The sequence below is a fragment of the Nomascus leucogenys genome, chromosome 5 (genome assembly GCF_006542625.1).
Source record: "Nomascus leucogenys isolate Asia chromosome 5, Asia_NLE_v1, whole genome shotgun sequence".
Lineage (NCBI taxonomy): Eukaryota > Metazoa > Chordata > Mammalia > Primates > Hylobatidae > Nomascus > Nomascus leucogenys.
In genome coordinates this window covers 77901660-77928176 of record NC_044385.1, presented here as the reverse complement: position 1 = coordinate 77928176, position 26517 = coordinate 77901660, and the positions used below count along the sequence as shown (strand labels likewise).

General features: G+C 39.3%; 1 protein-coding gene across 2 annotated transcripts in view; it reads right to left on the bottom strand.

The window, feature by feature from the left end:
- The window catches only part of WDFY2 (WD repeat and FYVE domain containing 2), a 181073-nt gene that overhangs the window by 28599 nt on the left and 125957 nt on the right, over positions 1 to 26517 (bottom strand). For both annotated transcript variants that reach the window (XR_004030184.1, XM_030813433.1), the window contains exons 5-6: positions 15955 to 16105; positions 7552 to 7664 (exon numbers count right to left, since the gene is read on the bottom strand). Coding sequence is in view for 1 of the 2 variants with exons in the window: in XM_030813433.1 (XP_030669293.1) it covers positions 7552 to 7664; positions 15955 to 16105 (264 nt within the window). In the remaining variant the exon portion in view is untranslated. The remainder of the gene's footprint in view (positions 1 to 7551; positions 7665 to 15954; positions 16106 to 26517) is intronic.

The following is a 26517-nucleotide window of genomic DNA, read 5'->3' as shown; positions in this document are numbered from 1 at the left end:
TGCATCCCAGGCAGTGCAGACACACATCTCATACCCCAACCCACACTGGGGGCAGAGCTTCAATGCTTGTGGTTTCAATGCTTGTGGTTTTCCAGTGTTTCTATTTTAAATGACAAAAAACATTTCTTCCATTTCATTTGACTTCATTTCAAGTTAATCCATCTTTCTGGTCCCTTTCAGTGTTTCATTTTATGCTTCTCCCTTCCTTTGACCTCCCTAATATGACCTACAGAATAATTTTTAAATAAAAATGGTTTAATTCTTAAAAATAAAGTTTTCCAACAACGATAGACTGGATTAAGAAAATGTGGCACATATACACCATGGAATACTATGCAGCCATAAAAAATGATGAGTTCATGTCCTTTGTAGGGACATGGATGAAACTGGAAAACATCATTCTCAGTAAACTATCGCAAGGACAAAAAACCAAACACTGCATGTTCTCACTCATAGATGGGAATTGAACAATGAGAACTCATGGACACAGGAAGGGGAACATCACACTCCAGGGACTGTTGTGGGGTGGGGGGAGGGGGGAGGTACAGCATTAGGAGATATACAGCAAACCAACACGGCACATGGATACATATGTAACAAACCTGCACATTGTGCACATATACCCTAAAACCTAAAGTATAATAATAAAATTTAAAAAAATAAATAAAGTTTTCTAGTTATTCTTTAGTGGGCACAGGTCTTCTATTAAGGATGATGAAAAAGTTCTGGAAATGGACAGTGGCGATGGCTGTACAACACTGTGAATGTACTTTATGTCACTGACTTGTGCATTACTTGTACACTTAGATGGTTGAAACGGTAAAGTTCAGGTTACACGTATTTTATCAAAATAAAAAAATTGCCAAAATATTTTTAAAATAAAAGTTTTCATAATTATACAATGCATACTATTATATACTCATAAATATAACTGTTAGTGCTTGGCTAATATCTCCCACGTATGTATCTTATTTCAACTATTTTTAGATTTTTCTCAACTTTTAAGTATAAATTTTTCTAAGATGAACATTTTTACACATACAACTTTGTTCACGTTTCCAATTAGTTAGAAGAGAATCCCAAACGTAGAAATTAATCAGAGAGTATAAAGATTTTTAGAAATTTAATATATATTACCAAAATGCTTAGGGAACTAATTTTTTTTGACACTTTTACCACATACCTTGCAAAAGTGAATGACCACGTGGAGTGTTACAAAATCAGGGTTGGAAACTGCTGGGTCTGTCTTTCCCAGAGTGTGATCTGGTAACTCCGCAGAGGGAGTGTCATAACACACCCTCAAGGGTAGTATGTGCAGGCCAACATGAGGCTAAAGGAGACTAAGAGCCTGTTGAATAAAATATCTGACCCTTTGATTGCTGCATTTTGCTCTAGAGTGAAGTGACAAGGGTTTTTGTCAAGCTAAATGCCCTCCATCTCTAGACTATACCTTCTTCCTGAGATCCATAACTCTTCACCCAGCTGTCTCTTTGCTGCCACCCCAGGGAAGGGTTCAGTTCAAGCACAGTGCTATTCTCTCCCAGACTTGCTCTCCCAGCAGTACTCCAGGTTTCAGGAAATGCCATCCCCAGCCAATACATGCTCCAGACAGAAGCCTTGGGAGTCACTGCTACCCCAGGCAGTTACCAAATGCTGCTGACCCCTGTTCTCCAAACAGATCTTAAATCTCCTCCACTTGTCTCCACACACACTGCTGTCCCCCAGTCCAAACAAAGTCAGCTTTCCGAGGGACTCCAGCAGTAGCCTCCTAAACAGTTTCCCTCCATCCATTCTGTTCCCAGTCAATCTACCACCTACTGCTGCCACAGTGGCTTATTAAAATGCAAACCATGTCACTACTCTGTTTAAACTTCATCACTGGTTTCCCACCAACCTGAGAACAATGCCTGAAGCTCCTACCACTACTTGTAAGGTCACTTGCCTTTGTGTGGTTGCTAACATTTTCCCACTCTAGGCTGCTGTTCTGCAGGTCTGGAATGTTCCCACCACCTACGTAACTCCTTTTTCTCCTTAAGGTGCTATTTAAACACCACTTCTGGCTGAGCACAGTGGCTCACGCCTGTAATCCCAGCACTTTGGGAGGCTGAGGTGGGCAGATCACCTGAAGTCAGGAGTTTAAGACCAGCCTGACCAACATAGTGAAACCCCATCTTTACTAAAAATAAAAAAACTTTGATGGGTGTGGTGGCAGGCACCTGTAATCCCAGCTACTCAGGAGGCTGAGGCAGGAGAATTGCTTGAGCCCAAGAGATGGAGGTTGCAGTGAGCTGAGATTGTGCCACTACACTCCAGCCTGGGTGACAGAGTGAGACTCTGTCTCAAAACAGAAACAAAAACACACTTATTTGGGAAGCCTCCCTTTGATTATCTGCAAAAGGAGTGGACCTTTTATTATTTGCTTCCAAAGAAGCCTCTGTGCACATCAGGGCTCCACGGCACCTGCTACTCATAGTGTTTGGATGAATTCTCTGTAACTACTGGTCTAATGCATGCATTCCATGCTGGCTGGAAGATGGATAAGGGCAAAGATTATGCTTGTTTTATTCACCCACATTTCCTGGCACCATCATATATAGAGAGAGCAGATGACTGACTATGGATGACAATTCACATCTCTTGACCTGCACTTTATATAAACTGGATCTGTGTGAGTCTCCACTGTAAACAAAAATTGAAGTTCTAAATTATATGAACTTGCATCTTTACACTGAACTGTGACTTTCTTAGTTTGTTTAGTTATTCTTGTTATAGTTACACTGTTCCCTTCAGTGAGTCCCCTAACAGCTCATGAACAAGTCTGTATTTAATTATTCAGTAATTAGTATGCTTTGACAGATTTACATTCAAGCCCTCCTGTTTCAAATATGTTCATGCTAATAAAATAATTTATTAGAAATAAAAGAAAAAAGACTGTACTAACATTATTAATTTCCAATGGTCAAAATATGATTTTTGGCCAGGTGCGGTGGCTCATGCCTGTAATCCCAACACTTTGGGAGGCCGAGGTAGGTAGATCACTTGAGGTCAGGAGTTTGAGACCAGCCTGGCCAACATGGTAAAACCCTGCCTCTACTAAAAATACAAAAATTAGCCAGCCATGGTGGCGGGCACCTGTGGCCCCAGCTACTCGGGAGGCTGAGGCAGGAGAATTGCTTGAACCTGGGAGATGGAGGTTGGAGTGAGCCAAGATCATGCCACTGCACTCCGGCCTGGACGACAGAGCGAGATTCTGTCTCAAAAAAAAAAAAAAATTCTCCTCTGTTCAAGTTACTTTTTGACTTTTTCATAGAAATACATTCTACTTTCTGCAGAAATAGCAAAGAACTATGATATCTGGCATTTAGCTCCAGAAGGAAAACCAGTAGAGGGAGCATAAGAACATAAAACTGGTTTCCTAAATCCCTAGGGATTAGAAAAATGTTATGCTTTGGCCTCTGGGCATGACTACTAGGTCGATTCCCTCATTAACCCACATTTTTGTATGACCTTCTGTACTGTAAGAGAGAATGATGGGGTGAAGGGCTACGACTCTGGACACATACTGAAGACCTGTCTGCTTCTGAGTTTGGATCTGGAGTGATGGGACCTCCAAAGCTGCCCTTTAATGGAACTGGATTAACTTTAGGGTGTTCATTTTGTCCTTACAAAAATCTCTTGTGCAGAACTGAGACTTGCTGTGTTTGGGACCTCCCATGGCCCAGAACGAGCCTACTACTTAGGAAGAGCTCAACAATATGTCTAAATCACCATGGACTCTCTTAAAGGTCCTCACTCTAGCTTTACAGGAATGAGTTGTGTTGTAGCCACATTAGTGATGGGCAGATACTACTGTTTAGGAACAATAATAAGGTAACCATCTGACCTGCTACATTTGCCTTCCTGTTAGTTAGTGACCTTCCTGGGCCATTTCCTGTTTTTCTCAAATACATTTCTTGATAAAAATAAAGTGAAAATGCTTTAAACTCTTTAGGAAAGATAAGACACAATGCCAAGGTCATATTTCATATCAGAACAAGCCTGCAAAACATGGGACCTTTGAACCACATGTGGCTGACAAGAGTGCTTAGAAGCCGCTACTGTCCCTTTTCTGACCTGGGGTCAACAATACAAAACTCACAGGGCTCCTATCAGCCACCATACAGTGAGTGGGTGAGTGCCTGATTACTTTAGAGTCAAGAAGTCAGGCTGAAAGCCACCTCTGCCTAAAGCAAACCTGGGAACCATCAGGTCCATCACCAGGCATGCGGAATGCACCTCTGAATCCTACCTTGAATCCATCCACTCCTTGTTTTCCCACTGTCACAGTCCCATCTCAAGGGACAGTTCCCTACAAGCTTTCCAATTCCACTCTCTACTGCCAGACAACCTTTTAAAATCCAATCAGGTTACCTTCTTTGCTTCAAACTCTTTAATGGTCTCTCAGCGACATCGGGATAATGCCCAGCATGGTCTCAGTGATGGGAAGTGACTCTTGCTTTCTGGCTGCCCCTCCACCCTGACCTCCCCTCTCCCTCCCTCATACCCAGTGTTCCCGCCGAAAAAGAGTGACTGGCAGTTCTCAAAAGATCCATGCTCTCACACATCTCCTTGCCTTGAACACGCTGGTTTTCTCTGCCTGAGATGCTCTTCTCAGTTGTTTTCCATGAACTCAATACTTACACATCCCCAAAGATCTGAGGTCAGGCAGACTCCCGAGGAGGCCGTCACTAACTGCCTCCAATTCCTTGGAGTGGGCTGCCCTTCTGTGTTCCCAGAAGCGCAAGGTGCTTGCTCCCCACCAGCCCTTGCCACGATGCACTAGAACTGTGCTTTAGCTTTTGTCTCTCTCACTGGGTTGTGAAGAATTTGAGGACAATGACAATTTTACTCTGAGACTGGGAGGAATGGCTGAGATGGCAAGGGACTGCACAGAGCATAAAGAGAAGGGGATCCAGGGAAGATCCTGGGAAACCACAGACCACAGTGGAGCCTGAGAAAGCCAGCAGCGTCATAGAAGAAAAGCCAAAGGAAGGCCGTTACAGCCAGAAGGAATGGCCACAATGTAAAATGCTCCTGAAAAGTTAAGTACGATGAGGTTTACAACGTGTCCCAGCAGGCCACTGGTCACCTCGGGGACAGCAGTTTCAGTGGCGTAATAACGACAAACCAGATTGCAGGGAGTTGGAAGGCAAATTGGAAGTGAAAAATAGGAAGCAGCTGGGAAAATTATATTCTTTTAAGAAACACAGTTGTTTGCTACAACTTGGATGAACCTTGAGGACATTATGCTGAGTGAAATAAGCCAGTCACAAAAGGACAAATACTGCATGATTCCACTCCTATGAGTCACCTAGACTAGTCAAATTCATAGAAACAGAAAGCAGAGTAACAGTTTCCAGGGACTGGGGGGTTGGGAGGGAGGATGGGGAGTTAATGTCCAAGGGAACAGAGTTTCAGTTTCACAAGATGGAAAAGGTTCTGTGATGGATGGTGATGATTGCACAACAGTGTGAATGTAGTTAATGTCATTGAACAGCACATTTAAAAATGGTTAAAATGGTAAATTTTATGTTTTATACATTTTACCACAATTTTTTAAAAAGAAGCATTGCTATTGAGAATAAGAAGGAACTTGCTGTAAGACATGGGATTGAGAAGGTGTTGGTTTGTTTTTCTACTAGAGGCAAAAAACATAAGCATGTTAATAAATTGAGAAGAATGAGTTAGTCAAAAGAGAGATCAAGGCAATCCATTTTGGTGTGGAGACCCTGCGAATAGCCTGGGGCCAGAGGAAAGTAGCTCTCCTGCACTGAGAAGAATGGGCTGGAGGAAGGCAGCTCTCCTGCACTGAGAAGAGAAGTGGGGAGAGAAAAAGTTTGTTTGTTGGGGTGGGGGGGATATACAGTGGGCAAGAAATATGTTTGTTTGTTTTTTTTTAAAGCTTCTATCTGATAGCTTTTGAAGGAAGAGGCAAGGAATGAGATGGCGACGGGGGCTTGGGAAGGATGGTGAAGGTTTCTGTTTAGGGGCCCGGGAGAAGGAGTGAACTGAGGACAGGGAGAGGGATTATTAGGCAACTTCATGAGTCTGCACAGGAAATCGTGAGTGTGCAATGGTAATAATGGTCTAAGCCTCAAGGCAGCGTGACTACTGTAGACCCAGCAGCTGGCTGCACAAGAAGAAAAGGTGGAGAGTTAGTCTGAATCAGACAGGCTTGCCAAAAAGACAGAATATTTACATTCACAGAACTGAGAACGCTGGGAAGGCGTGGGTGAAGCAACGCACCACTAGGAGGAAAGGTGATGCAGGGGATGAGACGCTGGGAAAATGGAGGGACCGCGGGCTGGAATGCTGCCACAAGGGGAAAGAGTAAGTGGAATGAAGAAAGGTATAGGGAATTGGAGGATGAGGAGGCTGAAGTCTGCAGTGACGCACAGAAGTTTAAGACTTCTGAGGTGGGACAGTTCTGGGTCCCCCCCAAGAACCCCAGGCCCAGTCTTGGCCAAAGTGTAGGTGAGGGTGTAAGTGGCTAAAAAAGAAATTCAGTCAGGGAAGACCAGGGTCCTATCCATAGGGGATATTTCCATGTGTTCTTCCTCCCAAAGGCATAAATAATTAAGATGATCTTTTATGAATCTTCTTCCTTGGATTCAATTTTGTCCTTACTATATGTTTCTTATTCTAGCATTCCAATTTTTCCCTTTAGGAAGCCCCTTATGATCCAGGTACTATCCAATTTTACATCCTCTTTCCCCTACTTTTTTTCTTATACGACATCTAAACTCAGTATTCTCCTGTTTTACACAAAATCATGGGTAGAAAACGGAAAAGCCCTTTAAGAACCATGAAAACTGGCGATGATTCATTTTCTAGGATCGATATGTTCTAGAGTCAATAGTACATGTTAAAACTACTAGTAAAAAATTAATCATTATCATCTATCAAGTCTTTCAAAGGCTAAGCATGAATATTTTATTTTACCTTGCTTAAATGACCCTGAGCAGAGCAATAACATAAAGGGGACCTTAGGTTTTAATCTGAAAAGGATGTGAAAGAAGGAAAAGTTGGAGTGGAACTTGACCTTTTTCACAAAGTCTAGCTATTCATGAAGAGTATATCTGTCTTTTCATTTGACTTGGAAGTGGGAATCTTTCTTGTACACCATCTTCTAACTCCAGGAAGGGCAAGGTCAGACCGAGGCAGCTGTCTTTTTGCCCTTCTGGGGTTTGAGCCGTCCAAGGCCACATGGTCTCAAACAATGCCTCATTAATGTAGCCAACACTGGCTTTCTCTGGTGCAATATGACAGAGAACCAAATTATCAACATTTTCAAAATAGATTGGTTTCTCTTTTGTTTGGATTATACAGAAAAATGTTTGACGTTATATCTTACTGAACCATTTTGAAATCAGTTATGCATATCATGTGTATCTTTGCACAAGCATGGATTATACTTTGCCACTTTCAAAACATATCTGAACATCAGGAGATGCAGCAGGCGATATATCTCACTGTGCTATCAGCACATGACGATTTTACTGTTAATCCTACCTGTGTGTCCTCTGAATGTTGTGACCAGGGTGCAGTTTTCTTGCTCCAGTTTGAGGATTGTTACTTGGCCTGAGTGGTCACCAATAAACACATGCCGGGTTTCAACATCAAATCTATCATGTAAGCATTAAGGATTGTTTCTCAAAATTAAATGGGGAATTTACAATGAAAAAACAGGGCATAAATATAACAAGAAATACGCAAGTCCCATCTGAGGAAAATGTGAAGACAGTGCTGAAAGACACAAAAGTGAACTTAACCAAATGAAGGACATACTGTATTATTGGACAGTAAGACTTAAAACTTAAATATGTCACTTCTTGCTCCTAAATTAATAAAATAAATCTATATATTTAAAAAATATCAACACATGTTGTTTTCTATAGCCAGAAGTGTTCATATGGAAAAATAAATAAGCAAAAAGAGCCAAGAATACTCTGAAAATAAGAACAATATGGTATGTGATAAGGAGGTGAGCCCTACCAGATATTTAAAAATGTTACAAAGTTTCTTTAATTAAAAGTGTAGTATTGGTGCATAAATAGACTAACAGAACAGAATACAAAGTCGAGAAATAGACCCAAAAGCACATTGAAATTTAGTAAATGTCTGATGAAGGTAGCTTTTCCAATGAATAAGGAAAAGATGAATTTAAAAAAATGATGTTGGCACAAACTGGATAGCCATTTGGAAAAAGAAAATAGAATCTGTATTTCACAATGTATACCGGGACAGATTCCAAATGAATTAGGGATCTAAATGTAGAAAATGAAAACATAAGCTTTAGATAGGAAAGTTTCTTTGTAACCTTGGAGTGGGAAAAGCTATGACTCAAAAACACAACAAATATTATGAGCAAAGCCAAAAGATAAACTGGAAAAAAATATCTGCAACTTATGTCACAAAGGGCCCAAATCTCTAATATAAAAAGAGCAATCAAGAAGAAAAGGATCCCAAACCTAATAGAAAAATAGGCAAAATTTGAATGGAACTATTAATAGATAGTTCAAGAAGAAATCAAAATGGTGCTGTGCAAAAAGAGTTAACACAGCAGCTCTGACTGTGATCCTCTGAAAGTCTGCTTACAAAGTTGGCATAGTGTCTGGGAATTTGGATTTTGGGAAGGTTCCCACCATTAACTGATAAGAGTGGCTCACTGTGCCTTAACTGTTCAAACAATGTGGCTTGCACTGAATACCTGCTTTCCTTCTGGGAGTCTGGAATTTTGGAATGTCCCAGGTAGATCTGCCTACATGACCAGTAAAAGCCCTAGGCATGGAGTCTCTAACAAGCTTCTCTGGTTGACAAAGCCTAGCAACCCTATTTCTAAAGATCCACCCAGAGACACACAGGCAAAAATACAAAATGACACATGCCCAAGGCTAGTCACTCCATGTTATTTTAATAGCTAAATTTTGAAAATAACCCAAACGTCTATCAATAGGGGACTTACTAAATTAACTATGCTACATCCACACAATAGAATATTATGCAGCTGGGGTAAAAATGGAGATCTTTATACACAGACACCAGGATATATTATCCAGTGTATGTGGAGGGGGCAGCCAAGGCATATGAGTTTATAAGCTATACTACCTTTGTGTAAGAAACAGAGAGAAATACAAATGTGTATGTATGTGTGTGCATGTGCATGTATGCACTCATATTTAAAAAAGGGAAGCACTAGAAGGATTAAGATCTAACCAAAGTGGCAAGGTGAGGGGACAGTGATGGCAGTGAGACTTCTCCCTTGTCATAGTTCCTATTTTAGAATTTTGTAATATCTTTACATATTAAAAGGTACAAAAACTTGTGGCCAGGCACAGTGGCTCATGCCTGTAATTCCAGCACTTTGGGAGGCCAAGGAGGGAGGATCACTTGAGCCTGGGCAACAAAGTGAGACCTCATCTCTACAGAAACTAAAATAATTAGTTGGGCATGGTGGCACATGCCTGTGGTTCCAGCTACATGGGAGGCTGACACAGGAGGATTGCTTGAGTCCAGGAAATTGAAGCTGCAGTGAGCCACATTCAAGCCGCTGCACTCCAGCCTGGGTGACACAGTGAGACCCTCTCTTAAAAATATATATACATATACATACACATATATATCTCAAATAATTTTTTTAAAAATCCCCCAAATTGAAAACAAAGTAAAATGAATGAACCTAACTATCAAATTGGTGACATAATCACACAATTAGAACGATTTCGAGTGCCTTTAAAACACAACATTTTCAACGTTTCAATGTCTCACTTTGTTGCCCAGGCTGGTCTCAAACTCCTAGGCTCAAGTGATCCTTCCACCTTGAACTCCCAAAATGCTGGGATTATAGGTGTGAGCCACCATGCCTGAGCAAAAATTTTATGTATTTTTAATATGTAAAAATATTATAGGATTCCAAAATGGGAACTATGACAAGGGGGAAGTCTCACCCCCATCACTGGTAGAATATATTCTAAGGACAAAGAGAGTTGCAAAGAAATCTAAAATCTCATTCAGTAGTCTTATTGTTATTTAGTATTGCTCATTATTTTGGAACCATTTAAATAAACCATAGGATAAAGCAAATGAGGAACTATGCCAATGTTTTAACAACCAAGATTTTCAGCCTAAGATAAAAGAATCAAGTACAAAAACCAAAAAGTAAAAATCCCGTAAAGTTAAAATTGAATAAGAAATATTATATGAACTTATGATTTATTCTCTTTTAAAAAATACAAACACATTTATATATACTTCTTAGCTATCTCTGAATATTGTTCCTCACTAAAAAAATGGCTGATTCCAGGACTGGGACAGGAAAAGTACAAGATGAACTTGAGACATGTTGAGTCAGAAGGCAAGGAAGCTACCGAAGGCTAAGTGGGCTTATTTCAGACACGGTGATAAGGGATGAACAGGTAGAGCACAGAGGCTATTTAGAGCACTGAAACTATTCTATATGACACTACAATGGTAGATACAGGTCTTTATATACTTGTCCAAATCCATAGAATGTACAACACCAAGAGTGAACCCTAAACTATGGACTTCAGGTGATAGTGACGTGCCAATGTAGGTTCACTGATTGTAACAAGCGTAACACTCTGGTGGGGGATGCTGGTAATGGGGAGGCCATGCATGTGGAGGTCATGAGGTGCACAGGCAATCTCTATACTTTCTGCTCAATTTTGCTGTGAACCTAGAATTGCTCTAAAAAATAATCTTTAAAAAATAAAAATTGGGCTGGGTGCGGTGGCTCACAATTGTAATCCCAGCACTTTGGGAGGCCGAGGCAGGCGGATCATGAGGTCAGGAGTTTGAGACCAGCCTGGCCAACATAGTGAAACCCCGTCTGTACTAAAAGTACAAAAAATTAGCTGGGTGTGGTGGTCAGTGCCTGTAATTCCAGCTACTCAGGAGGCTGAGGCAGGAGAATCACTTGAATCCAGGAGGCAGAGGTTGCAGTGAGCTGAGATTGTGCCATTGCACTTCAGCCTGGACGACAAGAGTGAACCTCCATCTCGAAAAAATAAAAATAAAAAAATAAATAAAAAAGACATTGGAGCCCATTTAATGGAGCTGTTACTGACCAAAAATAGGATAATTTGAACATAAAATAAAAAGATGGCAGTTTATTGATATATACTGAACATATTATTATTTAAAAACAAACAACCAACCTAAGATTTCATAATAGTGCTCAAAAAGAAAAAAAAAAAAGATTTCTATTAAAGGTGACCAGGGCACCAAATCTGTACTCTGAAAATTAGGAACTAAAGAGACAGATATAAGAATTTATCTTGCTTTCCCTATAATAATTGTATTTCAGGGTAACCAAATAGCCCTAGTTAATGAGGCAGGGGAAGTTATCCTTTAGGATTCCAACAAATACATGAGAAAAATATTATAGGATTAGAAAATCACCATTTTGCAACCTTAACGAAAAATTGTTCAGGCAAAGCTCAGCAATGGATGAAACCATTAAAAGGCTGGTATGGAGGACGGTGCTGAAGGGATCTGGCTGTCACCACCCGAACTGCCGATCAATCTCAGCATAACTGAAAGGGCAACAATCCAATGCCATGTGCCTTATAATGGGAAGCTCTATGAAGTACACTTGGTGAGAACCAAATGCTCTCACTAAAAAGCTGAATCTGAATGAAATCAAGATTATAGGGGCAGTTTTTCAGTTTACTGAAAATATGTGAGGAGGGTAGGTAAAGGAGCAAGTTAAATGACATCAATTTAGAATGTGGGACTGTGTGCAGGAGAACTGATTCAGTACCTTCAACAAGGCAGCGGCATTAAAAAAAAAGTGAAGGGGGCACTGCTCTGGATGAAGAAAGATTTAGAAGATGTGACAACCACATGCAATGTGTGGATCTTGTCTAGATCCAATTTCAAACAAACCCACTGCACAAAAGCCATTTTCAAAATAAGCAGTGAAATCTGAAATTCAACAATATCAAGGAGATCAAAGAGTGATTGTTAATTTTTAGATGTAACAATAGCATTGGGATTACTGAAAAAGTAACCCATATATTTTCAATGACGTATATAAGGATAAAATTATATAAGGTCTAGAATTTGCTTTAAAATACTCCAGCAAAAATTGAGAGAAAGCAAAAAGGGATAGAAGAATCAACAGTGGATGTGAATGACTGGCATTAAGTATGATAGGAAGAAACTGACATAATCTTAACAGCTTTTCAGAACTCTTTACCAGAACAGAAATAAATCTAAGAGATTACATTAGGTGGGAAACATTCCACTACACAGGGTGACATTGTGGAAATATCTCCGACATAAACAAAATCCTAAAATAGAGTATTTGAATTATTTTTGTGAAAACAGGAAAAATATGATCAAAACATGGGTCAAATAACAAGACACTGACAAATGACGCTGGATAAAGTATTCACAGATTTAAAGACTAACAAGTGAAGTGGGGAAGGAACACATTTCTATTTACTATCATCTACCTGCCATGGGGCCTTTGGGAAATAATCCCATTCTGCTGTACCCAGTTGTGCAGAGGGCTGGCTGAAAAATTATAATCCCCCAATTCTAATCCTGGTTCTGCCAGCTAACAGTCACGTGACCTCGAGCAAGTCACCTACTCCCTGAGCCTTGGTTTCTACACTGCGAAAACAGAGAATTAGGTCTTTTGTTTTTACTTCACATTATTGTTTTGACAGTGAACAAAGTAATGTGTAGAAGCCTGAAAATCTAAGATATTTTCAGGGCCTGCAAATCTAAGATATTTTTTCTTTTTCCTTTTCCTTTTCTCTCCTTCTTATTATTGTCACTCTTGTTGTTCCTATTACAGGTCATTTATATTTGAAGCTTCAGATCTTCAGTCAAAACAATCAAGGAATTTGAAGTTATTCATAAATTGATAATTCAATTTATGAACCAGACTCTTTGTCTTCCTTTACTTTTCTACTTGAATTTGGTTATTTTCATTGCATATTTACTTCTCTACTAAGACGACTGAAAGAAGAGGAATAAAGGCTGAATTCAATTTGATTTAGTCTGTCACTTGTTGCCTTGGCTGACTGTTTGAGGTGGAGATAGAAGAGAATGAGTTCATCTGTGGAGGTCTCTTATCAACCATTAGCTGTCTACTATGAAGATAAATAGGGTTAATGATATTATTCATAATATTTTATGTTGAGTCATAAAATCTTCCTCCTCCCTTCATCACTAAAACAAACAAACAACAAACAACTACGAAACCAAAACCCCTGTAAGTGTGGAGGGTGACAAAAAGAAGGAACAGAGAAGGGTGGGGGTGGGAGGGTCTCAGAAGGAAATGTTTTTAAAAGCTAAATTTAAATGTGAACCCTAATACTGTATGGCTTGCCTATTAACAATCTATCAGCCAGCTCCCAGAAAAAACTTCCAGCCTTAGAAAAGTCACGTGGTTCTTCGCTGAGACCCTCTGGCAAAAGCACAGAGCTGTCATGCCATCAGTGTTTAGCAACGGAAAAATACTCAAGAGTAAAGGTTGGAACTATGGCTCCAAAATCATTGTTGGCAAGGCAGAGCTGGCAGACGTCAGGGAATCTTCTGGGAGGGCCTGTCTCTAGTATTGCAGCTCTCCACCACCTGAACAGTGAGGCTGGCTGGATGGAACTGAAACCAGAGGCTCTCACACACACAGGCTTCTGATACCCAATCATACGACTTTCTGCTTGGTAAATCACATGGTGTGGCAAAAGGGAATAGTCACAAAATGAGGATGACTCCTGGAGATGCCCGAAAGGAGGAGCTGTGGTGGTTATAATCCTACATCAAAGACAACAGTCAGGGCAATTGGACATTGTCCATTTGTTTTTTATTTTCAAATAGTTTAAAAAGTTAGCTTCCTGAGGGCAAGATCTGTATTTTTTTTTCCATACTCCTTGGGCTTGGCTAAGTGATACAGAAACCAGCATAAGACCAAATTATATTGATGCCACTAGTTCCTTCTTGAAGGAGCAATGCAGTACAATGGGAAAAAAACAGGAGTCCAAGGCAGAAGGCCTGGGTTCTTGTGAGGATTTTCCTACTTACTAGCTGGGTGGCCTCGGATAACACACAGGACCCTTTCTGAGCTTCAGCCAGCTCATCTGTAAAATGAGGGTAGTGTAGACTGAATTCTAAAAAAGTATTTAATTGACAAAGATTGTATATATTCAAAATGTTGAATGTGATGATGTGATATACATACACACTGTGTAATAATCATCATGGTCAAATTAATTAACACATCCATCACCACCCATAGTTACAGTGTGTGTGTTTGCGTGTGTCTGTGAAATAGAGAGAGAGAGATAGGGAAGACAGAATGATTATGTCTCCCCAAAATTCATATGTTAAAACCTAATTCCCAATGTGATGTTGTTTGTAGATGAATCCTCATGAATGGGATTAGTGCCCTTATAAAAAAAAAGGCCACAGAGAGCTCCTCTGCCCTTTCACCATGTGAGGACACAGTGAGATGTTGTCTATGAAGCAGGAAGCAAGCGCCCTCACCAGACACTGAATCTGCTGGTGCCTTGATCTTAGAATTCCCAGCCTCCAGAATTGTAAGCAATAAATTTCTGTTGTTTAAAGGACACCCACTTTACAGTAATTTATTATAGCAGCCCGAATGGATGAAGACAGAGGGTTGGACTAGGTGATCTCTAAGTGCTAACACTAAGTGCTTCCAGCTGTAACACTGTAAGAAGTCATTTATGGATTGGCAAGAGAGTTCATGTATTTCAACTTAAGTATTATGCTCATCTGAATTGGCTTTTAAAAAGTAAAGTTTGGAGTTTCTTTTATTAACAAGTAATACTACCCTCTCAAAGATGAGCTGATCCCGCCTGCCATTCCTTATCATCTTTGCCTTTGGTCTTCTTGCTACTTTTACAACTTTCCACAAGGGTCATTCTTAGTTTCTTCACCTTGCTCTTCCAGTGAGAAAAATGAGAGTGATATTAGCATATATATACACAAAAATATACCTTTGAATGCCGCACAGTTTCAAAGAAACAGCAATGTACTTTGTCAGATGTTGAGAATCACTGAATAGGCATTTTATAAATATGGAGATGAAATTAGAAAGCAGGACTTACTGTTTCTTCCTGCTTTTGCTGACAAGTGACCTGTTTCTACCTACTTCTCAATTTGTCAGAGGATAAAGAGACCATATGCTTTTTAAACTAAGAACCCAGGGTCCTTTACTCCCTACAATGGTACCTGCATCCACACATGCTACACACTAGTCAATACTGTGCTTGCCGGAGCCTAGTCGGCAGCTGTGAGCATTACCCAGCATCAGCAAGGATTCACCATGAGCATGAGGACCCTGGCGATTAGGGAGACAAAAATATCACTCTATATATCCTGAAAGTGTCTCATTCCTGGAACAAAGCTTTTAACATTACCATGTAGATACCAGCTCACCCACTCTGGTCCTGGCATGGTAGCCTCTCAATAACTATTTAAAACTGAACAGGATTCCTATGGTTCTTTTCCCAGGCACCAATGGGAAAGTTCACAACTTTGGTATCTACATGTAAATTACTTCTGTACAAAGAGCAAAGATTACATTTTGGTGATGATTTCATCTTCATGTACCATAATTATTTCTGACAGCTGAGGTTCATGAATCTGCACTGTGTTCTGTCTAGATGTCACACCTCGTGTTACAGTAGGCTTACAAATAGCTCAGCAGTCTATTATTTCAGGTCAAGTGACCGCACTTCACTCTACTTACATGGGAACTCAATGATTTGTGCCTTAGGAAATTCTATGAGCATTGTAATCCACACTGGGCAACTGTCATTAGCAAAACTTTCAAGCTGCACATAACCCAAAATTTCATGAATCAAAGAGGTCAACAGTTAAGTTCCCACTAAGACATTTTTGTCCAGCAAAGGATACTGCAGGCCTGAGGCCACAGCACTGGTCCGATAACCTCCCAGGCGCTGCCCACTCTCAGAGCAGTGCCAGGCAAATTGCTTGTCCTGTCCTGTGCTCAGCACCCACTCCAGCTCCAGGACAAACAGGATCATCGTCACTCTGCTCTGATGCGCTGAAAACCAAGAGAAAAGAAAACAACCTATAAAGCATCCTAAGGAGGTTGGAAGAACATGGCCCACAGAGATGCACCATTCTCTTCTCCCCACCCCAGAATAAACTGAACAGCAGAACCATTTTAAGGACAAGGTAGAACAGTGGTTCTCGTCAGGGGTGGGGGTATTCCCCTTTAGACAGGCATGTCTGAGTGTTTTTGGTGATTAAAAAAAACTATCCATCTCTTCCCAATGTTCCCCCTCCTGCCCCACTTGTGCCAACCCAAGGGTTACTGCCACACATACCTCCTGTTACCAAAGGGCCTGGGTCACCTCCCTCAGACACGCTAGGGAGAGAGAGAGCCACACTGGAGAGAGCCACATCCAGTGTGACCACAAAACACATTAGGAGCAATGTTCATATAATATCACTACCGTCAGTTTATGTGCACTTACAAAAAAACTGGAGCACACTGTTAATCTTTTAATGAAGTCTGTCTTATAAAGCCATACGAAAGTTCTAGATGAGCACTTTCTTTCAGAAATTAAATGCATGGAAAGGAGGACAGAATTATTCCTAAGAACCATATAGAAGAAAGTGAAGTATCCCTTATGTCACAGTGTGTGTGTGTGTGTATGAATGATAATAAGAGCAAATTTCCTAGAGTTGTTAATAAACAAGAGCAATATGATCACAGTTATCACATCACACAATTCCAGAATTAGAAGAGGCTATTCATATCAGTTAACCCATCTCCCTATTTTACATATGGACAAAGTGAGGCACAATGAGGTGAAGTAGTTTGGCTGAGGTCTTACAGCTTCTCAGTTACCAAATGAAATCAGGTGGAAGGATTTTTGCCTTCTTATTTTATATTCTAGGCAGTAAAGTGGAGGGCATCTGCAGTCACTGAACACAGCTGACTGGAATGAACAAAGACTGACATCCTGCAACCTGGATCTCACCGGGCCCTGCTCCCAAGAGCTGGCAGTCTGATGGGGCATGAACACACTCATCATGACTGTGGTGAGGTCACAGAGAAGACACTGGTTTCACATTTTGATCATGAAAACAGTTAGACAGTATGGATGGACAAATGCAGCTCCGCTGACAATAATAATACCATCTGCCAATTTCTCAATGTCTAACAAGTGCCAGGCACTTAAATACATTCTCTAGCTTAATCATTGTAATGACCCTGCAAAGTGGATGATTTCATCATTTTACAACAAATACAACCTTAGCAAGATGGCCCTTTGGGATTGCTACCATACAATACAGTCAGAACCAGTGTGAACAGCCACAGGGCAGTCATTCAACAAATGCCTGACGCTTTAAGAGCTGGTATTTGAAGCTTGGAGAATCTAAGGGAATAGGGAAGCAGTGACACTGTGGTGTCTCTACAATACACATCTGCTTTCAGAGTACCAGTCACCATCAAGATCAAAACACAGGCTTTAACTAAAAGATGTGACTTCTTGGAGAAACTCGTGAAGATCTTTTTATGTCTCTATCATCAAATGCTCAATTCAAGTTCTATCAGTGATGGAATAAAAAGTGAACTCTCTAATGAGTTCAAGTATACTCAAGTCTACTTCAAGCAGAAAGTGGCCCCTAACACCTCACCCCTCTTTTACTGAGGGGGCCTTTAGACTTCTATCTATCATATTTGAGTCCAAGGGGATGACAGCAGCCCTAGATGATAAGGGGCTTTAGCCCTCTGAGCAGCCTTCCTGTGCCAGAGGAGGCAGAGGCTAGAAATGTTATGTGGCCTGCTCAAAGCTACAAAACCAATGAATGACAAAGAATCAAAACCCTATTCTCCCTGATGTCAAAGTTGGTTCTCTCTCTCAGTGTCAGGCTACCTATGACTACCAGAAAACAAAAACAAAAGAACCCCAAAACTCAGATCACATACTTTTGTTTAAGGTGAAAAAGATTCTTTTATTGAAAAAAAATTTCAAAGATACATAACTTATCACTAAGCTTCAGAAATTCATAAGAAAAAACGTGGGTTTGATGTCTGGCTATACTTCTTTAACAGGAGTGGTGAGGGGGACATCTTTCTTGCCTTGATCCTGATCTTAGAGGGAAAGCATCTCCTTTCTCACCATTAAGGATGATGTTAGCTGCAGGGTTTCCGTAGATATTTCTTTATTGAAGAAGCTCCCCTCTAGTCTTAGTTTGCTGGGAATATTTTGTAATGAACTGGATTTTACCAAATGCTTTCCCACATTAATATAATAATATGATTTCTCTTCTTTAATCTGTTGACGTAATGGATTACATTGATTTTTGAATGCTGAATCTGCTTTGCCTATCTGGAATAAATCCCACTAGGTCATGCTGTGTAATTCTTTTTAATATATGGTTGGGGTCAATTTGCTAGTTTGTTTTTTTTTTCATGAGAGATATTGGTCTGCAGTTTTCTTTCTTGTAATGCCTTTGGTTTTGGGATCACTTGTTGATTTTTAAAATTTTGTATTGAGATAAAATTCACATAACTCAAAATTCACTACTTTAAACATTTTAGAGTGTATAATTCACTGTTTTTTAGTTACTCACAATGTTGTGCATCATCCCTATTATCTATTTCCAGAATATTTCCATCATCCCAAAATGAAACTCTATATCCCCAACTCCCACTTCCCTCATCCTTGGAAAACACTAATCTATTATCTTTCTCTATGAATTCTCTCCTATTCCTGACACTTCATATAAATGTAATCATACAATACGTGGCCTTTTGTGTGTGGCTTTTTTCTCTTAGTATAAGTTTCCAAGGTTCAACCATTTTGTAGCATGTACTTCATTCCTAAATGGCTAAATAACTCACTTATATATATATATATCACATTTTGTTTACCCATTCATCACTGATGGACATTGAAGTTATTTCCATTTTTTTGGCCATTATGAATAACGTTGTTATGAAGAGGTATGCATGAGTTTTTGTGTGAATACTGTCATGCTCCACATAATGATGCTTCAGTCAATGATGGAAACTGTGGCACCATAGGATTATAATGGAGCTGAAAGGGCGTGGCTGTTCTAGCACAATGCATTACTCACCTGTCTGTGGTGATGCTGGTGAAAACAAACCTACTGTGCTGCCAGTCATATAAAACTATAGCACCTACAATAATGTTACTTGATAATGATACTAAATGACCATGTTACTGGTTTATGTATTTACTATACTATACTTTTAAAATCAATATTTTAGAGTGTACTCCTTCTATTTATATATATATTTTAAAATGTTAACTGTAAACTGTAAAACAGCCTCATGCAGGTCCTGCAGGAGGTATCCAGAAGAAGGCATCGTTATGATAGGAGGTGACAGCTCCATGGGTTAACGGCCCCTGAAGACCTTCCAGTGGGACAAGCTGTGGAGGTGGAAGACGGTGATATTGATGATCCTGACCCTAAGTAGGCCTAGGCTAATGCATGTGTTTGTGTCTTAGTTTTTAACAAAAATGTTTAAAAAGTAAAACAAAAATATTAAAAACTTAAAAAACCAAAAAACCTAGAGAATAAAGGTATGAAGAAAAAATATTTTGTACAGTTGTTTGTGTTTTAAGCTGTTATTACAAAAAAGCTGAAAAGTTGAAAAAATTAAAAAGTTTATAAAGTAAAAATAGAGTACACTAGGTTTATTATTGAAAAAATATTTTTAATAGCCTACAGTGTTTATGAAGTCTACAGTAGTGTACAGTAATGTCTAAGGCCTTCACATTCACTCACTACTCACTCACTGACTCACACAGAGCAATTTCCAGTTCTGCAAGCTCCATTCATGGTAAGTACCCTATCCAGGCATACCATAACATTTTTTAAATCTTTTGCAGCAAATTTTTACTGTACCTTTTCTATTTTTAGATATGATTATTGTAACAAATACCACTGTGCTACAACTGCCTACAGTATTCGTAACAGTAACATACTGTACAGGTGTGCAAGCCTAGGGAGCAACAGGCTATACCCTCTAGCCCAGGCATGTAGTAAGCAATCCCATCTAGGTGTGTAAGTACACTCTCTCATGTTCACACAACACTGAAATCGCCTAGCAATGCATTTCTCAGAATGTGGCACTGTCATTAAGCAACACATGACTATATATGCTTTCAGTTCTCTTGGGTACATAACTAGGAGTAAAAATGCTGTGTCACAAGGTAACTTTATATTTAACTCTTTGAGGAACTGCCAAACTGTTTTTCAAAGTGGCTATACCATTTTACCTTCCCACCAACAGTGTTAAGAGGGTTCCAGGCCTGGGTGCAGTGGCTCACACCTGTAATCCCAGCACTTTGGGAGGCCGAGGCGGGTGGATCACCTGAGGTCAGGAGTTCAAGACTAGCCTGGCCAACATGGTGAAACCCCATCTCTACTAAAAAATACAAAAATTAGCCGGGCATGGTGGCTCACGCCTGTAATTCCAGCTACTTGGGAGGCTGAGGCAGGAGAATCACTTCAACCCAAGAGGCAGAGGTTGCGGTGAGCCGAGATCACACCACTGCACTCCAGCCTGGGCAACAAGAACGAAACTCTGTATCAAACAAAACAAAACAAAACAAAAAAACAAAAACAAAAAGAGGGTTCCAATTTCTCCACATCCTTGTCAACACTGCTTTCTTTTTTTTGAAAGGAATTAATATTTATTGGACCATTAAACTATGTTTCAGATACTTCACTAAGTAATCCACATATATAATCTTTTAATTTTTTATTGTATTAAAATATACACATAACAAAACACTTACAACTGAAACCATTTTAAGTATACAGTTCTGTGGCATTAAGTACATTCACGCTGTTGTATAACCATCACCACCTTTCACTCTCCAGAACTTTCTCATCTTCCCAAACTGAAACTCTGTACCCACTAACTCGCCATTTCCCTCTCTCCTGGGCCTTGGCAATCACCATTCTCCTTTCTGTCTCTATGAATTTGATTACAATAAGTATCTCATACATAAGGGGAATCCTTCAGTATTTCTCCTTTTTTTTTTTTGAGATGGAATCTTGCTCTGTTGCCCAGGCTGGAGTGCAGTGGTGCAATCTCAGTTCACTGCAACCTCCACCTCCCAGGTTCAAGCAATTCTCTTGCATCAGCCTCCCAAGTAGTTGGGATTATAGGCACACACCACCACGCCAGGCTAATTTTTGTATTTCAGTAGAGGCTGGTCTCGAACTCCTGGCCTCAGGTGATCCACCCACCTTGGCCTCCTAAAGTGCCGGGATTACAGGCGTGAGCCACTACGCCCGGCCTTGTCCTTTTTTTGATTGGCTTATTTCACTTAGCATATGTCTTCAAGGTTCATTTCCATATGTAAGAACTTCCTTCCCTTTTAAGGTTGAATAATATTCCACTGTATGTATACACCAAACTTATTTATTCATTCACATGTTGATGGGCATTTAGGTTGTCTCCACCTTTGGGCTATTGTAAACAATGCTGCTATGAACATGGGTGTACATATATCTGCTTGAGCCTCTGCTTTCATTTCTTCTGGGCATATACTGCTAATTAAATTTTGAATGTTAATCCAACACTATTACTGAGATAAACTTCACTTGATCATGATGTATTATCTTTTTTACATATTGCTGGATTTCATCCACTGAAATTTTGTTTAGATTTTTTGTACCCATTATCATAAAGAATGATGGCCTCTAGTTTTCTTTACTTGTATCATTTTGGTCTAGTTTTAACAAGAGGTAATGTTGATCTAATAGCATGGGTTGGAAAGTCTTTCACTTCTGCAACTTCTGAAAGAGTCTGTGTAAAGCCTGCATTGCCTCTTCCTTGAATGTTTCATAAAATTCACCAATAAGGGCATGTGGGCCTAGAGCTTTCTTTGTGGGAAGGTTTTAACTATACACTAAATTCAATTTCATTAGTAGGTATAGAACTATTAGGATTATCTATGTCTTTTTTAGTAATCTTTCACAATTTGCATCTTTCAAAGATTTTTAAAATTTCAGTTTTCAAATTTATTAGTATAAAGTTATTCACAATATTACATATTATCCTTTAAATATACCTAGACTGTAGTAATGTCACTTCACTCATTCCTAATATTGATAATTTGCATTTTCTCTTTTTTTTCCCTGTTAACTCTGACTAAAGATTTATCAATTTTATTGAGCTTATCAAAAAACTAGCTTCTGGATTTCATTGACTTTTCTCTATTTTCTGTTTTCTATTTCATGAACTTCTACTGATCTCTCCTTTCTTCTGCTTAGGAGACTCTTCTTTCTCTGGTATTCTAAGGTGGAAGTCAAAGTCACTGTTATGAGTCCCTTCTTGTTTTCTAATATAGATGTTTCATTCTGTAAATTTCTCCTTAAATACTTCAATGGCATCATACCATAAATTCTGGTATATTGTGTTTTCATTTTTTTATTATTATACTTTAAGTTCTAGCATACATGTGCACAATGTGCAGGTTTGTTACATATGTATACTTGTGCCATGTTGGTGTGCTGCACCCATTAACTCGTCATTTACATTATTTCTCCTAATGTTATCCCTCCCCCCTCCCCCCACACCACGACAGGCCCTGGTGTGTGATGTTCCTCAACCTGTGTCCAAGTGTTCTCATTGTTCAATTCCCACCTATGAGTGAGAATATACGGTGCTTGGTTTTCTGTCCTTGCAATAGTTTGCTCAGAATGATGGTTTCCAGCTTCATCCATGTCCCTACAAAGGACATGAACTCATCCTTTTTTACGGCTGCATAGTATTCCATGGTGTATATGTGCCACATTTTCTTAATCCAGTCTATCACTGATGGACATTTGGGTTGGTTCCAAATCTTTGCTATTTGCTATTGTGAATAGTGCCGCAATAAACATACATATACATGTGTCTTTATAGCAGCATGATTTATAATCCTTTGGCTATATAACCAGTAATGGGATGGCTGTGTCAAATGGTATTTCTAGTTCTAGATCCTTGAGGAATCGCCACACTGTCTTCCACAATGGCTGAACTAGTTTACAGTCCCACCAACAGTGTAAAAGCGTTCCTATTTCTCCCCATCCTCTCCAGCACCTGTTGTTTCCTGACTTTTTAATGATCGCCATTCTAACTGGTGTGAGATGGTATCTTATTGTGGTTTTGATTTGCATTTCTCTGATGACCAGTGATGATAAGCATTTTTTCATGTGTCTGTTGGCTGCATAAATGTCTTCTTTTGAAAAGTGTCTGTTCATATCCTTTGCCCACTTTTTCATGGGGTTGTTTGATTTTTTCTTGTAAATTTAAGTTCTTTGTAGATTCTGGGTATTAGCCCTTTGTCAATGGGTAGATTGTAAAAATTTTCTCCCATTCTGTAGGTTGCCTGTTCACTCTGATGGTAGTTTCTTTTGCTGTACAGAAGCTCCTTAGTTTAATTAGATCCCATTTGTCAATTTTGGCTTTTGTTGCCATTGCTTTTGGTGTTTTAGACATGAAGTCCTTGTCCATGCCTATGTCCTGAATGGTATTGCCTAGGTTTTCTTCTAGGGTTTTTATGGTTTTAGGTCTAACATTTAAGTCTTTAATCCATCTTGAATTAATTTTTGTATAAGGCGTAAGGAACGGATCCAGTTTCAGTTTTCTACATATGGCTAGCCAGTTTTCCCAGCACCATAAATAGGGAATCCTTTCCCCATTTCTTGTTTTTGTCAGGTTTGTCAAAGATCAGATGGTTGTAGATGTGTGGTATTATTTCTGAGGGCTCTATTCTATTCCATTGGTCTACATCTCTGTTTTGGTACCAGTACCATGCTGTTTTGGGTACTGTAGCCTTGTAGTATAGTTTGAAGTCAGGCAGCGTGATGCCTCCAGCTTTGTTCTTTTGGCTTAGGATTGTCTTGGCAATGTGGGCTCTTTTTTGGTTCCATATGAACTTTAAAGTAGTTTTTTCCAATTCTGTGAAGAAAGTCATGGGTAGCTTGATGGAGATGGCACTGAATCTATAAATTACCTTGGGCAGTATGGCCATTTTCACGATATTGATTCTTCCTATCCATGAGCATGGAATGTTTTTCCATTTGCTTGTGTCCTCTTTTATTTCGATTGAGCAGTGGTTTGTAGTCCTCCTTGAAAAGGTCCTTCACATCCCTTGTAAGTTGGATTCCTAGGTATTTTATTCTCTTTGAAGCAATTGTGAATGGGAGTTCACTCATGATTTGGCTCTCTGCTTGTCTGTTATTGGTGTATAGGAATGCTTGTGATTTTTGCACATTGATTTTGTATCCTGAGACTTTGTTGAAGTTGCTTATCAGCTTAAGGAGATTTTGGGCTGAGATGATGGGGTTTTCTAGATATACAATCATGTCATCTGCAAACAGGGACAATTTGACTTCCTCTTTTCCTAATTGAATACACTTTATTTCTTTCTCTTGCTTGATTGCCCTGGCCAGAACTTCCAACACTATGTTGAATAGGAGTGGTGAAAGAGGGCATCCCTGTCTTGTGCCCATTTTCAAAGGGAATGCTTCCAGTTTTTGCCCATTCAGTATGATATTGGCTGTGGGTTTGTCATAAATAGCTCTTATTTTTTTGAGATACATCCTATCAATACCTAGTTTATTGAGAGTTTTTAGCATGAACGGCTGTTGAATTTTGTCAAAGGCCTTTTCTGCATCTATTGAGAATCATGTGGGTTTTGTCTTTGGTTCTGTTTATATGAATGATTACATTTATTGATTTGCATATGTTGAACCAGACTTGCATCCCAGGGATGAAGCCTACTTGATCATGGTGGATAAGCTTTTTGATGTGCTGCTGGATTTGGTTTGCCAGTATTTTATTGAGGATTTTTGCACTGATGTTCATCAGGGATATTGGTCTAAAATTCTTTTTGTTGTTGTGTCTCTGCCAGGCTTTGGTATCAGGATGATGTTGGCCTCATAAAATGAATTAGGGAGGATTCCCTCTTTTTCTATTGATTGGAATCGTTTCAGAAGTAATGGTAACAGCTCCTCTTTGTACCTCTGGTAGAATTCGGCTGTAAATCCGTCTGGTCCTGGACTTTTTTTGGTTGGTAGCCTATTAATTATTGCCTCAATTTCAGAACCTGTTATTGGTGTATTCAGGGATTCAACTTCTTCCTGGTTTCGTCTTGGGAGGGTGTATGTGTCCAGGAATTTATCCATTTCTTCCAGATTTTCTAGTTTATTTGCATAGAGGTGTTGATAGTATTCTCTGATGGTAGTTTGTATCTCTGTGGGATTGGTGGTGATATCCCCTTTATCATTTTTTGTTGCATCTATTTGATTCTTCTCTCTTTTCTTCTTTATTAGTCTTGCTAGTGGTCTATCAATTTTGTTGATCTTTTCAAAAAAGATCAATTTTTCAATTTTTTTTATAGAAACAGCATCTTGCTATGTTGCCCAGGCTTCAACTCCTGGCCCCAAGTGATCCTCCCACCCCCGGAAGCACTGGGTTAATGGGTGTGAACCACTGCACCTGTCCCAGAGATTTTTCTGTTATTAATTCTTACTTCAATTCCATTTTGATCAGAGAACATACTTTGCATGACTTAAATCCTTCCAAATTTATTGAGATTTATTTCATGGCCTAGAATATTGTCTGTCTTGATAAATATTCTCCACGTACTTGAAAATAATGTATAAATAAAAGACTTTAGTTGGATAGAATGTTCTACAGATGTCAATGAGCGCAAGTTTGTTGACTGTTTTGTTCCAGTCTGCTGTACTTTACTGATTCTCTGCCTAGTTATTCTATCAATTAATATCTTCAATAAATTATTGAAAATATTAAAATTTCTAACTATAACTTGTATCTATTTCTCCCTAAAGTTTCATCAGTTTTTGGGTCACATATTTCAAAACTATGTTATTAGATGCATAAACATTTAAGAGTGTTATGGTCTTCTGGTGGACTGGCCCTCATGATACCTTCTTTATCCCTAGTAATGTTCTTTGCTCTGAAATCTACTTTGATATATTTAAAAAGTCACTCCAGTTTTCTTTTGACTAGTATTCTCATTGTATATCATCTCCCATCCTTTTACTTTTAACCTATTTGTGTCTTTATATGTAAAACACACCTATTATAGTTTATATTTGGGTCTCACCTTTCACTCAATCTGACATTAACTGCCTTTTAATTGCCTTTAGATCATTTATTTTTAATGTGATTACTGACATTGTTAGGTTTAAATCTATTATTGTGTTATCTGTCTTATATTTTTCCACCTGTTCTTTACCCCTTTTTTCCTCTTAGTCTGCTTTTCTTTTTTTATTAATTGGGAATTACTATATGATTCTAGTTTATCTCCTTGGTTTGCCTATTAGCTGTCATGTTTTGATTTGCTGTTTATTTTTATTTTATTTTATTATTTAGAGACAGGGTCTTGCTCTGTTACCCAGGGTAGAGTACAATGGTGCAGGCACAGCTAACTGTAACTTCAA